The 14,619-nt window shown below is 49.6% G+C and overlaps 2 protein-coding genes across 4 annotated transcripts in view; one reads left to right on the top strand and one right to left on the bottom strand.

Moving 5' to 3' along the window:
* The first annotated feature begins 433 nt into the window (after positions 1-433).
* marchf7 (membrane-associated ring finger (C3HC4) 7) lies at positions 434-10,258 on the top strand. 2 transcript variants are annotated; one of them, XM_017440376.3, is made up of 11 exons: positions 434-570; positions 2,694-2,894; positions 3,900-4,064; positions 4,154-4,325; positions 4,742-4,876; positions 7,322-8,450; positions 8,536-8,705; positions 8,788-8,891; positions 9,589-9,693; positions 9,768-9,816; positions 9,890-10,258. In XM_017440376.3, exons 2-11 carry the CDS (start codon positions 2,703-2,705, stop codon positions 9,976-9,978), a joined length of 2,310 nt encoding a protein of 769 aa, XP_017295865.1. In that variant the 5' UTR covers positions 434-570; positions 2,694-2,702; the 3' UTR covers positions 9,979-10,258. The 2 variants fall into 2 exon arrangements, with proteins under 2 accessions (XP_017295865.1, XP_017295866.1); XM_017440377.3 differs by lacking the exon at positions 434-570 and adding an exon at positions 2,395-2,611.
* A 622-nt stretch (positions 10,259-10,880) lies between these two features.
* ly75 (lymphocyte antigen 75) overlaps positions 10,881-14,619 on the bottom strand; it is a 25,573-nt gene continuing 21,834 nt past the window's right edge. For both annotated transcript variants that reach the window (XM_017440375.3, XM_025002577.2), the window contains exons 28-35: positions 14,277-14,396; positions 13,607-13,792; positions 13,314-13,537; positions 13,030-13,237; positions 12,784-12,945; positions 12,590-12,706; positions 12,344-12,511; positions 10,881-11,727 (exon numbers count right to left, since the gene is read on the bottom strand). In XM_017440375.3, coding sequence (XP_017295864.1) covers positions 11,552-11,727; positions 12,344-12,511; positions 12,590-12,706; positions 12,784-12,945; positions 13,030-13,237; positions 13,314-13,537; positions 13,607-13,792; positions 14,277-14,396 — 1,361 coding nt within the window. In that variant the 3' untranslated portion in view covers positions 10,881-11,551. The remainder of the gene's footprint in view (positions 11,728-12,343; positions 12,512-12,589; positions 12,707-12,783; positions 12,946-13,029; positions 13,238-13,313; positions 13,538-13,606; positions 13,793-14,276; positions 14,397-14,619) is intronic.

Raw genomic sequence — 14,619 nt, 5'->3', positions numbered from 1 at the left:
TAGCATATAATCAAATTATATGTCAATTTAATGTTTCAGCTATTTTTTTTGCATTCCTTCAAGTCTAAATTACATTTTTACAAATTAGAATTGAAATTAAAGAAAAATTGAAATACTCCTACACCAAAAAATATATTTTAAAGTCTTCATAACTGAGGCTGAATAACAATAAATATATGTTTTAAGACATTTAAAAGCTCCTAAACAGTTTATTTAACAACATATTATAACATTATGGTAAAGAACATCTGTTGGGGCTTTCTTCATATAAAAAAATTTAAAAGAATAAAACATCGTCATACAAATTATGTAAAATTTTCACCTTTTCGGTGCTTTAAATTCCCATAAACCTTTTACAACAATGAGTTTGTTCAATGAACCAAACTACTAATAGTAAGTTAAGACAGTTTGAGTCGGTGAAAGTATGAAATGTTAAAATAAATAATCTGCAGGTGCAACAAACAGGAAGGATGGGTGATTGTATTATATGATAAACTGGCTTTCCATACGTATAATCGCCTCAGCTGGAGACGCCATCGCTGCCGTCGGGCTAAAACCAGGAACTAAGAGGTGAGGATTTCAGCTCGTTTTGTTCAGTATCTCATAAATATTTCCCCTAATTCGACTCTCAGAGCCGAAAACCGTCAAAACGAGTCTCTGTTAGCAGTTAGCTTAGCGCTAACGGCTCGCTGCTAACGTTAGCTGAAGCTAAACAGCTAGCTTGGAGATAGCCGCGCTAGCGTGAGGTTAGCCGCTGTCAGCTCATGTTGTTGTTGTTTATCGGGATTTCTAACAAACAGATGTCGGGTTTTCTTATCTTATAGCCACATCTGGGTGTATAAATGTTTGGTGACGGATGACTGGGTGCTGTCAGACACAAAAAAGGCGAATTTCTCGATGCTAACTGGAAGCTAACTGCTACTTATGCGAAGGAATTTAACAAAATAATAATTTATTCACCTGAAACTACCCTGAAGACAAAAACTACGAGCCTTAAATGGTTCTAAATAGGATTTATTAAAGGATTAATTCCCCACAGGCAGCTGAAATTAAAAGTAGCTTTTTATTTTGTTGAGAAATAAAGCTGTAGGTAAACAGGGCGTTGTCAAGTCTCATAAAAGTTTTATTCAGATAATGTTGATTTTATGAGTTAACTCCTGTCAGGTTATTTAGGCTTCAGATCAACACAGATTTATTATCATAAAGGTATGCTGTGTGCCATAAAAGGTTATTTATTCACCACAGAGGAGCCAAACGGCACCAAAGTGCAAAATATAAAAACACTTTGTTATTAAAGCAGTGAAGATGAACTTAAAAACAATAAAAGGTTAAAAGTTAATAAAAGTAAACATTAAAACGAGATATTCTGGTCAGATGGAACTAAAACAGTTTTAAGCAGTGAGTGGTTAACATGAACAGATTTTTATTAGTTTATTTCATGACCTTCATGGGTGGCCTGCGGGCCGTTGGGGGGCCGGCGGGATCGTTAGATCGGGTCGACGACGCCGGATTCTTTCTGTCGGCGTATCGAATACAGGAAGAGGCGTCTGCAGCTTCTAAAATGGCGGCAGGAGCCAGATCTTCTTGTTCCTCTTCTCGGGGGGACGCCACGGCGAGCAAGCTCGATCCTTCCCGCCGCGACCCGGGCTCGAACCCGCAGCCTCTGGGTTGGAGGACCGCAGAACCGACCACTGTACCACCGCGGCGAATAGCGTTGGATCTAAACGCCGCTGCACGTCCGTCCGGTTTGTCGTGTGACCTCGGTAACTTGAAACACAAGCGAGGCTCCGGCTTCCATTTTGGTCCTTGGATGCGCTGAAGCGTAAAAACTGAGCTGCCGCGTCAAAAACCAAGATGGCCGCCACATCTACGCGTACGGGTCACTTCTCTAGTTGCGAACAGAACAAGAATAAAAAAACTTTTTTTTTTTAACGTAACTTTAGCGTCATGGAACAGACTCCTCCCCCCTCGCGGGGCCACCTGAGGAGCTCGGCGATTCGTTTATGAGCCTGTCTTATTATGGGATGGCGCTTGTGCGTAACTGATGACTTCTCCTCGTCGTTGATCACGGTTAGTCAGTGTTTATAGAGGCGGCCATTTTGTTTTTTCCCCTGTTTATGGGTGATCGACCTGATTTATTTGAGGAAACTTCAGTTTTTTAAACAAATAAACTTGAGTTTCCTCGGATGTCCGGCCGCCATCCGCCGCCGCCGCCGCCGTTCGTGGAACCCTCAGCGGCGTCGGCCTGTTTGTGTCTGAGCTGCGTCTCAATCTGCTGAGATATTTTTAACCGCAGCTGATGTCCGGGTATCCATGTCACCAGCGGGGACAAACTCCACCCGTCTCCGCCTCGGCTCGTCCGCTGAGCCCTGAGACGGACGCGGTGGATAACAGCTGACCCCAAGCGTCTCCAGCGGCGGCGAGGAGAATCTCGCTTGCGTCGACGTTTATCTCCGAGGTGTCGAGTTCATGGACCCAAAGATAGACTCGGTGACTTTGATAGAGTCCAGGAAGCGGCGGCAGCGCAGCAGTGGCTGGTTTTAGCGTTTTGCAGCCGTTTCGGTCACGTGTCCAACGAGGAGACGTTTTAGAAGACAGAGGACGTCTCGTTGTAAGGACAGAGATGGAGGACGGATTTAAAATACAAATGTAGACTTTTTTTCTGGGTCAAAAACTGATTTCTCGTCTCACAGCTGTCAGCGATGGACTCCAGGTCGCGGAGACTTCCTTTCTGCCTGTCCAGCTCGAGGTCGTCCTACACCGTGTCCAGCCCCGCCGTCTCGTCCACGTTGGGCTCCGGCGGCCGGCTGTATGGCAGGGAGCCGCCGCTGAACCACGACCGCCTCCCGAGGGCGAGGGCGGCGTCGCCGTACAAACCAGACCTGGACAAACAGGTAGGCTGACCGCCAAGTGGTGGCCCGCGGGCCGAATCTGCAGCCGGCGAGGTGGGAGGGGGGCCGGGACTCCGCAGAATTTACTGAAGGACGGAAACGATGCGAGGAGCTGGTTCCTCTGTTAACGAAGAGAAACGTTCTTTATTTTATCAAAATAATTATGCTTTCAGGCGTTAATGACGTCAAACTCATAACTTCCTTTTTCTCCAACAGTCGATTGATTTAAATCCTCTCATTTCAGTTTTTATCCGTTTTAATGTTGATTTTTGTTAATTTAACGTCCCAGAACAAAAACAAAATAACAACCAAAACTTTTAATTTAAAAACAAAGAAAACATGAGGAACTCTTTACTAACATCTGTGAGTGAAAACATGAAAATATTAGAGCTTTTTGGTGCTTTTAAAACCTAACTTAAAACACGTTTGATTAAAGTGATAAATTATATTTTCTGTCAAACTTTAACCTTTTAACTCCTCGTTTGACAGCATTTTTCCGTCTGTCTGTCAGGAAGAGATGTCCTGTCCTTTCAGGCTCTCCTTTGGTGATACAGTAGCTGCCAGCGTCTGTCAGCGGTCTTTTTTTAGGATGGCCCGGATTCCTTCCGTGTATTTCCGTCCCGCCGCTCGGCCAGGTCTGTTTCAGAGGATGGCGTTCGTTTTTAACCGTCGCCTCTTCCTGTTCTGCTGCGTTTAAATAAAATAAAAGCTCCCATCTTTCCTGAGCTGAGCTCAAATCTGTGTCGGTCTGGACCGCCACAATAAAAGCCCGCTCTGGAGTTTTTCAGCTTCTTCAGCTGCTCTTTCTGTGATCCTCCGATGAGCTGAAGATTTCCAGAATGTTTAACGCAGACATCAGTCAGTGGAACGCCTTTTTGATTCCGTCCTCCTGAAACTGGTTTTATGTCCACAGAGACACCAGGTCCAGAGTTTGGGACGCGGCATCAAACCGACGGGCAGAACTGAGCTCCTGCTAACGTTTTCTGTCTTTCCTGCTCCTCCCTGAAGAATTCTCGTCTCCTGAGCTCGACCAGAGACTACAGCAGCTCTGACGCTCGCTCCCCCAGCTGGAAGCTGCCATCCCTGACGTCCTCCGGCAGGTCCTCCGGCGGGTCCTCCCTCGGGTCCTCCGGCCGCCCGTGGGCCGAGTCTGTCAGCAGCCGGAGCAAAGCGGTACTGAAGCTGCTCTCTGAGCTCACATCAGCCGAAAGGCTTTCAGGTTGGAGGTCAAAGTTTTGTTTTTGTTTATTTTTCTGCTCCAGGCGGATTCGGAGGTTCGGCTCGGGTTCTCCTCGGCCGTGCTGGACTCCGGTGACGACGCCGATTCCAAACGGGCCAAACTGTCGTACGGCAACAGAGGGCTGTACTCCCGGCCGGCCGGCGCCTCGGCCGCAGGATCCACTTATCCCAGCAACGGCCTCGGCAGCAGCAGAGGTACGCAGCCGTCGTAGAGCCGGTCTCTGTGCGACCCGGCAGGTATTCAATAATAATAATTATTTTTATCAATCGTTGCTGAGATGGTTAAACGTCATCGGCCGTCAGATCTTTGATTTATGTCCTCTCGACTCTTCCTCTCAGCACGTAGCTGCAGAACCTGCTCACCGCGTGATCCTAGTGCCTGCCGTGTTTAAGCTGCTGCCACACGGGATTTAAAATGGAGGAGACGCCATCATCGTCTCATTTAACCGGGTTTAAACATCAGAATCAGCGTCAGCCTCGAAGAACCGGATGAATCTGGTTCTTTATGTTCTAATAAACGTCGCAGGTTTATGGTTTTAGAGAGCGGGCCGTTCAGATGGACGTGGGTTCGACTAGTTTTATTTTTTAAATTTCCCTGTCGTTGGTAACAGGTTCTGGCCGGATGCCGAGCGAGGCACTCGGTTCCTCGTGGAGCTCGTACCGCTCACTCTCCAGGGAGCAGGACGCCGGCCTCTCCGGGGCGGGGGAGAGACGCGGCCGGACGCCAGGACTCGCCTCCTCCTTGTGTAAGCCATGTTTGATCAGCCGAAACCTTCTGTGGCGAACAGCCGAAAGGATCGCAGCTCAGCAAGTTTAACACAAACCATCAGTTTGTTGGTCTGAAACAGAAATCAGAATTTATTTCTGTAAAAAACTTCAACGGTTCCTGGTTCTGGGTTAGGAACCTCCTCAGAACCAGAAGTCCTTTAGAGAACCGAAGCCCCGGTCCTGGTTTGTCATGTCCCGGTAATGGTTTGGGTTCAACAACTCAATGGCGTCCCCCTGAATCTATCAATTTGATTTAAACAGTTTGGTGTAGGGAGGCACGGGCCGGCGCATGTCGAGTGGTAGGTACATAGAAAAGATCAATTTATGATTCTTTGGTTTCCATCATCATTAATGACCAGAGAGACCTCTGGAATAGCCTTAAGGTTAGGGTTCAAAGAAGTGGTAGAACCTATTAAAAATTATGTTTTGATTAGTTTTTAGATTGTCTCATATAGAGGTTATTAAATTTTAATTATTGTTAGGATACCCTTCAGGTTTAAGTTGGGTTTACTTTTTGTTTTTTGGATTTTGTAGTGAGCTGGTTTTGGGTTATTGTTCGTTTTGAAGTGCTTGCTTAGATGGATGTTTATAATAGTTTTTACATTTTCTCATATAGAGCTTAGCTTAAATTATGGTTAGGTTACTTTTCAGATTTAAATTGGTTTTTCCTTTTAGAAATTTTGGACACATCTTCAGTGGTGGACCTCGGGGTCACAGGGTGTTTCGGCCATTATCACTAGACACCCGAGGGAGGCCCAGTCAGGGTGGATCAAACCTGGCTGTCGGGGGGGATGTGGTAAAGAGTCTAGGTCCCGTTGCATCCACGGCCTAGCCACCTAAGCTGGGCTAGGGGATGTGAAATTTTGAGAGAAATGTGACAATTTGAAGGAGTCCAATTGTTGAATCATCCCTGTGAGGGTATCCAACCAAGGTGAGCAGGACCAGCCCCAACTGAGTGTTGCCTTCCTGCCCACCTAGCGGAGACCCGAGATGAGTCCATTTTTAAGGGGTTTTGGTCTGATTGTACGTGTGTGGTGCAGTATGGACTGTGCATTGGTGAGGCTAACCCTCATAGAAGACTGGGCCACGATCAAGGTCCCGACGCCCTGGACCACCACACTCTGCGTGCTGTTCCAAGTGGAACCCAGAGGGGCCGCATACTTACCTCCCTACCCAGTACCCTTCGGTAAACAGGTCGGTTGTTGTCACCGTTAGGTTACCCCGACCTGCCCAAGTAGGGCTGAAGATCTGGACGCCTCATCTGGCGGTCGGTCAGATGATGGCACCAGCATTAGTCCCCGCAAGCAACGACCACCCTGGAAACCCAAGCACACGCTGGAGCACATCCAGTCGGGCCGCCCGCAGGTGTCCTCCAGTTAGGGTGTTGAGGAGCTCCCCCAGGGGGACCAGGAGAAGCCACAGAATTGCGACTCGCCAGGTCCCTCCAGGTCGTTACAGCTCGCCGTGCCCCCCAGGAACGAAAGAAGGACCACAGCAACCCGTGATCCCTCCACCTCCATTGGGGAAGGGGACCCAGTGTACTCTAGAAACCCAAGCACCTGCCGGGAACCAACAAAAGCAACATCTTTGCCCCGTACACCGCTCGGCTAAAGAAGTGCTGGTCTTGATACCATGAAGGGTTTTCTTGAACATGTTTCCCGAGTGTTGCTGTTGGGACGGTTGGAGTCCTGCTTGTTTGTAACGGTTCCCTGGCTCATGGTTCAGTTTTCCCCAACCCAAAGGCTTCTGGGTAATGGGGGGGTGCTTTGTTAGCTGGAATCCTCACTCATGGTGCAGTGAAACTCGCATTTGGCCCCAAGGCCTTGTGGGTAATCGGGTTTCAAGAAGTGACTTTAGTGTTAAGATAGGGTTAGGGCATCTGTGTTTAAAGTTCTAGTTTTTATTTTTGGAGGTTTTTAACTTAATAAAATTGGGGAATTATTTTAAGTTAGTTAGATGAATGGAGCATTGGTTTATTTTAATTTTGTAGCTCCGCCCCCTCCGATCGGCATTGAACCAATCAGAGGTCAGAGGTGGATGTTTTTATTAGTTTACAGTTTTAAATTTATAGGGTTGGTGATTTTATTTGTGTTACATTTAGCCAAATACTTCGTAAAGTTCTGTGAGTAAGGGGATTCTATGAGTGTAATGGTTAGGGTTAGTTTTATCCTACATAAATAAATAGTAAAATATCTCAGGAACCTTTAGATTAATTTTATAAGGAAACTTTCATCTGCAGCTGATTAACGTTCAGAGCCAACCTAATTCAAGATGGCCGCCACAACTGATAGTTCAGTAATTCAGCTGGGTTGTGGTGTGGTTGTAGCTGAGAGTCATCCCCAACACATGATGTGCTGTCTGTTAGTAAAATATCAGTTAAACCTCAGAATGATCATCATGTTTCTGTTTGTCTCTGGTTCCAGATCAGACTGACCGGGTCATGTCCACCTACGCACAAGGAGCTCGTCCTAAAGAGACGACCTTCTCCCCCTCCTCCTCCTCCTCTTCCTCCTCCTCCTCCTCCAGCAGAGACGGCTCTCTGAATCGGCACGTCTTGTCCTCCGCCTCCCAGCGTTCCGCTCCTCGGACTCGTGACTTCATTAGCGGAGCGTCGTCTCGTTTCCGGACTGGCTCGTCGTCCCTCCTCTCGTCTCAGGAACCAACCCGCAGCTCCGCCTCCTCTGACGCCTTCTCCTCCTACTCCTCCCGCACCACCTGGTACTCCATGCCCCCGGTCCGATCTGAGGCCACACCCCAGCGGCCGACCCCTGACGTCGGGGAGCTGGAGGGCCGCAGCACCACGCGCCGCCTTCTGTCTCGCTTCTTCTCGCGGCGGTCCAGCCAGGACTCCTCCAGCGGGTCCTCCAGCACCCGCTCCCTCGAGGACGAAGCCCCGTCCACCAGCGGGGACTCCGTGGACAGCGACGAGGGAGCCAGGACGTCCGGCGTGGACCCTGATGCTGCAGAGGCGACCTCGGACGGTCTCAGGAACCACCGGGCCGACCTCGCCCCAATCCAGGAGTGTGACGGCTACCGGAGCGGCTCGGCTCGGCGCAGGATGGCGTCGTGGAGAGAGCCTCCTGCCAGCAGCAGTGGAGGAGGAGGAGGAGGAAGAAGCTCCTCCTGGTTGTCTTCATCGCTCCGAGGACGCTGCCCTCCTCTTCTCTCTCGGCTCAGAAGATACGCCAGAGAGGAAGGCGCTCAGGTGTCCGCGGCGTCAGAGGAAGGCTACGGCCAACCGCAGCGCTTCCTGAGGCGCTGGGATCACCTCGAGCACAAGGCGGCGCCGGAGGAGGACGAGGAGGAGGAGGAGGACGACGACGAAGAAGAAGATGAGGATGAAGAGGAGGAAGGAGCGGTCGGCGTGGATTCCTTCGGCGCCGCTCGTGGTCGCAGTCTTGACGAGGAAGCGTTGCCCGAGCTGGAAGACGCCTCGGTTGCGTTTTCGCCGCGCCGCAGAGTCCAACGGTTCGAAACGATCTGTCTGAGCGAGACGGAGGAGAAGACGGATTCCTGCAGGGATCAGGAGAAGCTGCGCAAGATCAAAGAGAAGTAAATGACGAGTCACGCTGTCAGCTCACCGCTCCACGACCAATCAGACGCTCGCTTTCAGCCTCTTCTTCTTCTCTGCCTTCAGGCTGCTGCTGGAGGACTCCGACGAGGAGGAGGGCGACCTCTGCCGCATCTGTCAGATGCGGGAGGAGTCTGCGTCCAACCCCCTGATCGAGCCGTGCCGCTGCGCCGGCAGCCTGCAGTTCGTCCACCAGGACTGCATCAAGAGGTGGCTTCGCTCCAAGATCGCCTCAGGTAAGAAAGGGGAGGAGCTCCGGTTTCCCGCCGCCGCTGCAGGCTCGGCTTTATTCAGGACTCTGCCACTCTGATCCTTCAGGCACGAACCTGGAAGCCATCACCACGTGTGAGCTGTGCAAGGAGAAGCTGCGGCTGAACATCGACAACTTCGACGTGAATGAGCTGTACTGGGAGCACGAGCAGGTGAGCCGCGCCTCCCGCCGCGATGAAGAAACTCACTTTGACTAAAACTGAGATTTAAACAGAACGGAGAAATCGTCCAGCTGTTGTCTTCAGGTTGCAGATAAAACTAAAGTTTAATTTATTGTAGATTTTCTGTAATTCTGAAGCTGCCATTTTTAGACTCCCGTTGAGTTTCGCTCGTTTCCAAATGAGAATTTGTGATTCTCGTCTCGATTTCTTGTCCGTCGGACGCAGCTCGGTGCCGCCTGTGAGCCGGCGTCCCGCTCGGTGGCAGCTGTCGGACTCAGAACGGCGTCCGCGAGGGACTGTCCAAAATGTCTCAAACCGTCGCAGGAATTCTCGGCCAAAAAAAAAAAGCCGTCCTTGCATGAACAGGTCGGGCACTAGGACCCTCGGGTCGAGCGCCCTCCGTCCTCCTGCAGCCTCTGCAGCTATGTGCTGAGGGGGAAGAGTTGATCCGTTGACACCTCGTTAAGCATTTGAGTTGGCAGGAAACGAGTCAGACTCAGAATTTCCCTCTAATGTCCTCCTGCCAATCATAACGGCTTGTCTGAATTTATTTTACTTTTCTCTTCTGCCGAAAGAATACCCAGAGGTCAAAGGTCACACAGCTGTAGAATTTGAGAATTTGACCTCGTCTGAACCCGGGTGTCCCCGGAAGTTTGTCCAAAGTGAAAGTCTTTTATTCCCCCGGCAGTCGGAGTACGACGAGCTGATCAGCAGCGGCCTCTACCTGGTGGTTCTGCTGCATTTCTACGAGCAGAGGTTCTCCGACGTTCTACGGATCGTCGACGCAGCCGGGGTGAGAAAATGACACGAGCCGCTCGTTTGATAAATGTCGAGCTTTCCGACTTCAGCTGTTTCCTTTCTGAGCAGCTCTTCAACCTGGCGAGAACTCTTCACGAGTACATGGACAACTTGGAAGGTACGCAGCTCGTTTTTAAATTTATTTTAAGCCTCGTTGGTTTTATTAATGACCCGACTCCGTCCGCCCGCAGCGCTGGACGGAGACAGCGAGGACGAGCGGCGGGACGGCCGTCCGTCCGTCGACTTCTCCGACCTGGACTACGACCTGGAGGAGTACTGACGGCGCCGCGGCGGCGAACTGAAGCATCGGATCTGTCGGTTCGAACCACTTTGTCCGTTTCCCTGATTGTGCACTTTATTTACCTTTAAATAATTAAGATGCAAGTCTAAGGTTCTACCACAAGTGCTTTACGGTTAAACGAGGACAACGTTAACGAACGATTTCTTCTTTGGGTCAAAATATCTAAAATCTGCTGGATGATTTAAAGGACGACTTTTATGGATGTTTCAGTTTGGTTTTATGCTTTTAAGTTTGGAAATAAAATTCAATTTAAAACTGATTTTAGGTTTCTGTCATCGTTGTTCAGGTCGGCCATTTTAACTTTTATTAACATCCTTCAGAGGTTTGTTTTTTGGTCGTTTTCTGTCCAGTTTTTGAATGAAACCACAACGGTTTTTTATCTGTCAGCTAAAAAAACAAAAAGAGGAAAATCTGAAAGTTTTGATTTTAAAAAATCAGGAAAAATAAATCTATCTGAAGACCAGAGAGAGACACATCGCCTCGTTGGACTAAAATCTGATTTTCTGTCTTTTAATATTTTTAAACTGACATGTAGGAGCAGAGACGGGGTTTTAACTTTGACCTTTGACCCCTGAGGCGTCCAGCTGTTCCTCTGTTGGAGAGTCAGAGCACCGGGTCAGCTGTGATGTTGACCTTTCACCCCGTGACCTTGAAATCAATGGTGATCACCCTTGACTCAGCTGGTAAAGTTTAACCTTTGACCACCAAAATTCAATGACTTGTTCTGTCTGTTCTTAACTTTTTGAGTAATTTTGAACAGAAGGACAGTTGGACGGACAGACAGAAGGACAGACAGTTGGACAGACAGTCAGTTGGACAGACAGACACAGGCGGACAGTTGGACGGAAAGACAGTTGGACATATGAGACGCAGCAGCAGGATTTGGACTCAGTGGTTTTATTGGAAGTTCTTCAGGTTTTAAGACGTTCTTGTAAAAGTTGAGTTTCTGGAAGATCAAAGTCGATTTTATAGCAAACATCAAAAACATCAGAAGCCGTTCAGTAAACGAATCAAACGTCTCTTAAATAAGAAATTAAGGCACTTTTTAGAAACGTCTCGTACCTGAATCAAGCAGGAAAACAAACCTTCAAACGTCTTTGGTTGTTTTCACAGAGCGAACAGTGCAGCCGACCCGCAGGTTAAAGTGCGTCCATCAGTAGTTTGAGTGCAAAGAAAGAATTACAAATTAAAGCGACAATAAATACCTTTTCAAAATAAAAGCAGTTGTCAGACGGGACCGAAACGACGTTCTTCTTGTGCTTCGTTTTATAAAACTAGGAGCTCAAATAAAAGCAAGCATCCGTCCAATCAGAGCGCGTCCTGGATGACTCTGGACTGGCGGCCATCTTGAATCAAGCTTCGCTCCGGGAAAATAAATATTAGATTTTTAGCTCAAATTACAAAAACACGACAGCATGTTTGATTAACTCAGTGCAGTTGAACCCTTTCAGAGTAAAAGTCGAAGGCGGTAAACGAAGGTTTCCACATGTCAGTATTTACAGTCTAACACTTGATCAGAGGCGGGGCTTAAGGCGCAAGCAGGAAGCGGCGCTCAGTCGGCGTCGGTGATGATGCTGGTGCTGTCCGTGTCGTCGAACGTCCTCTTGTAGCGGATGGAGGACGTGAAGCGGGACTTCTTCTTCCTGTAGAGGATGAAGCCGACGGCGAAGAGGAGCAGGACGACCACGATGATGAAGAGACCCACGGCTACGGGGGAGCCTGAGGACGCTGAGGACGGAGACACGAGAAAAGGTTCGATCTGTTTCATTGTTGAGAGCGCTACATGCTAACATGCTAGCAGTATAAGTCCTTGCAGCTAAATGCTAACATAATACCAGCATCAGGTCTGGGCAGCTAACATGCTAACAGTATCAGGCGTGGAAAGCTAAATGCTAACTTGCTAACAGTATCAGGCATGGTCAGCTAAATGCTAACATGCTAACAGCTTCAGTCGTGTGCAGCTAACATGCTAATAGTATCAAGCTTGGACAGCTAAATGCTAGCATGCTAACAGTATCAGGCATGGTCAGCTAAATGCTAACATGCTAACAGCTTCAGTCGTGTGCAGCTAACATGCTAATAGTATCAAGCTTGGACAGCTAAATGCTAGCATGCTAACAGCATCAGTTGTGGGCAGCTAACATGCGAACAGTATCAGGCCTTGGCAGCTAAATGCTAGCATGCTAATATGGTAACTGTATTAGCTGTTTAATGGTGAGTTTGAAACGAAATTGATCCAAGTTATATAATTCAGCTGTTGTTCGGCTGTTATTCGGCTGTTTTGATGAAGTTTTTTCCTGTTTTAAGGATTTCCTGAAGGACCGTGTTCCGGAGCGACACTCACTCGCTGACGTCTGGCAGACGACCCGGTTCTTGTTCTCACAGCTGACCGTTTTCCAGCCCGCGGCGCCTCCGGCCACCATGACGGCGCAGGCGGGTTTAGACTCCGCCTTCGTGGTCTTCAGGTTGGAGTAGGACAGAGACGAGCCGTCCTGCCAGGACTCGGCCTCACCTGAGGGAATCAGAGGACAGGTTCTGGTTCTCCGGGTCGATCTCAGCCGGCTCGTTGGTAAAGTTTAGAGTTCGGTACCTTTTGAATCGAACTTCATGTCGAGCCACACCTGGCTGGTGATGAGCGGGTTCTCGGCGATGTGCTGGACCAGGAAGTTGTTCTCCGCTTCGGTTCTGATGGTCAGGAGCTGAGCGCCTGTCAACATGGAGGACAAGGCGTCCTTAGAGACGCGGCGACTTAAAGACTTACGGTTTTAGCGGCGGCGGACGGACCGAGCTTGGCGCAGATGTTCCTGGCGCGCTGCACGGTGTAGACGCTGTAGTTGAAGAAGCTCTCATCGAACAGGTAACAGTGGTTCTGGTGCTGGACCCAGCTGGACCCGCCCTGGTTCTGAGGGCAGTGATTGGACACCGGGGCGGACTTCAGCTTCGCTCCTGAGTCACAAAAACAAACCATCAGTTCTGATCGGGTCTTCATCGGGTCCATTATGACCCGTATGATCTGATTGGTTCTCTCACTCTGGGAGGCGGAGCTGATGTCCGTGGTGTAGCAGACGGCGCCCTCCTGTTTGGTTTTGCAGCCGGTTCTGATCCAGTCTCCAGCCGGGCTCACGAACACACACTGGGCCTCGTGCGGGTCCGAGCTGGACCCCGACAGCAACTTGGTGATTTTGGGTCGGTACTCGAACTTCGTCCCGTCGGACCACTCGTACTCCGAGCCGTTGACCTGCGGCGATAAAAACCTGCCATTAACGAGCGAACGGGCCGGTTCTGGTCGGGTTTACTCGGCGCCGGGCTCCTACATCCTGTTTGGACAGGCCGATCCACAGCGGGAACCCGTCCGTCTTGGCGATGCTCCTGAGATGTTCGTGGTGCTTCTCATCGTGGACGCTCACCAGGTGACCGCCGCGCCGAGCGCACGCCTCCAGAGCCTCGAACCAACTCAGCCGCTCGGTCAGAACCTCGTAGGTCACGCTGCCGGACTCCCGCAGGTCCTTCACCGACCGACCGTACTCCTCTTTGGGTTCTTTAAGAACAGAAACACAACCTCAGCCTCGGAGGCGGGAGGAACCGACAGGAAGCGGGACAGACGCACCGTTCTCCAGCTTGCAGACGACGATCGCCTGTTCTCTGAAGGCGGGGAGCTGCGCCGAGTCCTCTGTAAGGATCCAGGAGCCGTCGAGGGCGAGGAACGCCACGGAGGATCTGTTCAGAACCGGCCGGCCGTTCGTCCAGTTGGAGAACTGGACGACTGTTTTATCGAACCACCGCGTCACGTTATCTGCAGCAGAACGAGATCGCCGATTATCACGGAAACGGGACGTAAAATAGAAATAAACTGTTCTCTGTTCAGAGATATTAAATGTTTACAGAAATAAATGTTGTTCTGGAAGAAAAAGATAAAAAGAACATTTTTTAAAAGATGGGCAGAGGTTCACCAGCTGACAGGAAGTGTCTGAGAACAGAGGAACACTTTCAGAATAAAGTTCCTGAATCAAAGACTTGAATCTCCATCATCAACAGATCTAAAGAATCTGCAGAAACCTCTGAGGTCAAAGGTCAAGGCTGGTTCTGGTTTACTGTTCTGAGGTCAGCCTGCCTCTCTGATGGTATGGGGGTGCATTAGTGCCTCTCTACATTTCTTAGTTTAAACGCTGATTTTTACTGTTCGCTGAATAAAATCAGGTTTTCAAACCACCGGATTCTGTTTTTATTTACTTTTATTAAACCGTTTCAGAGACAGAAGCTGAAAAATAAAAACTCACCCGAGTCTTTGAACATTCCCAGACACACAAACTTGGCGAGACTCTGGAACGTCTGGAGCTGCCGGGCGATGAACTCGTTCTCCTGCCGGTTCCTGATGGTCAGGACCTCCGAGCCGGCGCCTGAAGGGAACGCCACAGACGGCTTCAACGACCGCCGCAGACACGAGGCGAGAGCGACGAGGCGAGAGCGACGAGACGACAGCAACGAGACGACGAGACGAGACGAGAGCAATGAGACGACGGCAACGAGACTACGGCAACGAGTCGACAGCAACGAGACGAGAACGAAATGACAGCAACGAGGCGACAGCAACGAGGCGACAGCAACGAGACGACAGCAACG

The sequence above is a fragment of the Kryptolebias marmoratus genome, linkage group LG15 (genome assembly GCF_001649575.2).
Source record: "Kryptolebias marmoratus isolate JLee-2015 linkage group LG15, ASM164957v2, whole genome shotgun sequence".
Classification (NCBI taxonomy): Eukaryota; Metazoa; Chordata; class Actinopteri; order Cyprinodontiformes; family Rivulidae; genus Kryptolebias; species Kryptolebias marmoratus.
Note: the sequence above shows the minus strand (reverse complement) of the source record. Positions and strands in the feature narration are given on the sequence as shown.

Excerpts from the sequence above, each read along its gene's own strand:
- marchf7 (XM_017440376.3), top strand. The coding sequence starts at position 2,703 with ATGGACTCCAGGTCGCGGAGACTTCCTTTCTGCCTGTCCAGCTCGAGG. Across the intron at positions 8,706-8,787 it reads TCGCTCCAAGATCGCCTCAG|GCACGAACCTGGAAGCCATC; the intron begins GTAAGAAAGGGG and ends CTGATCCTTCAG. Across the intron at positions 8,892-9,588 it reads TGTACTGGGAGCACGAGCAG|TCGGAGTACGACGAGCTGAT; the intron begins GTGAGCCGCGCC and ends TTCCCCCGGCAG.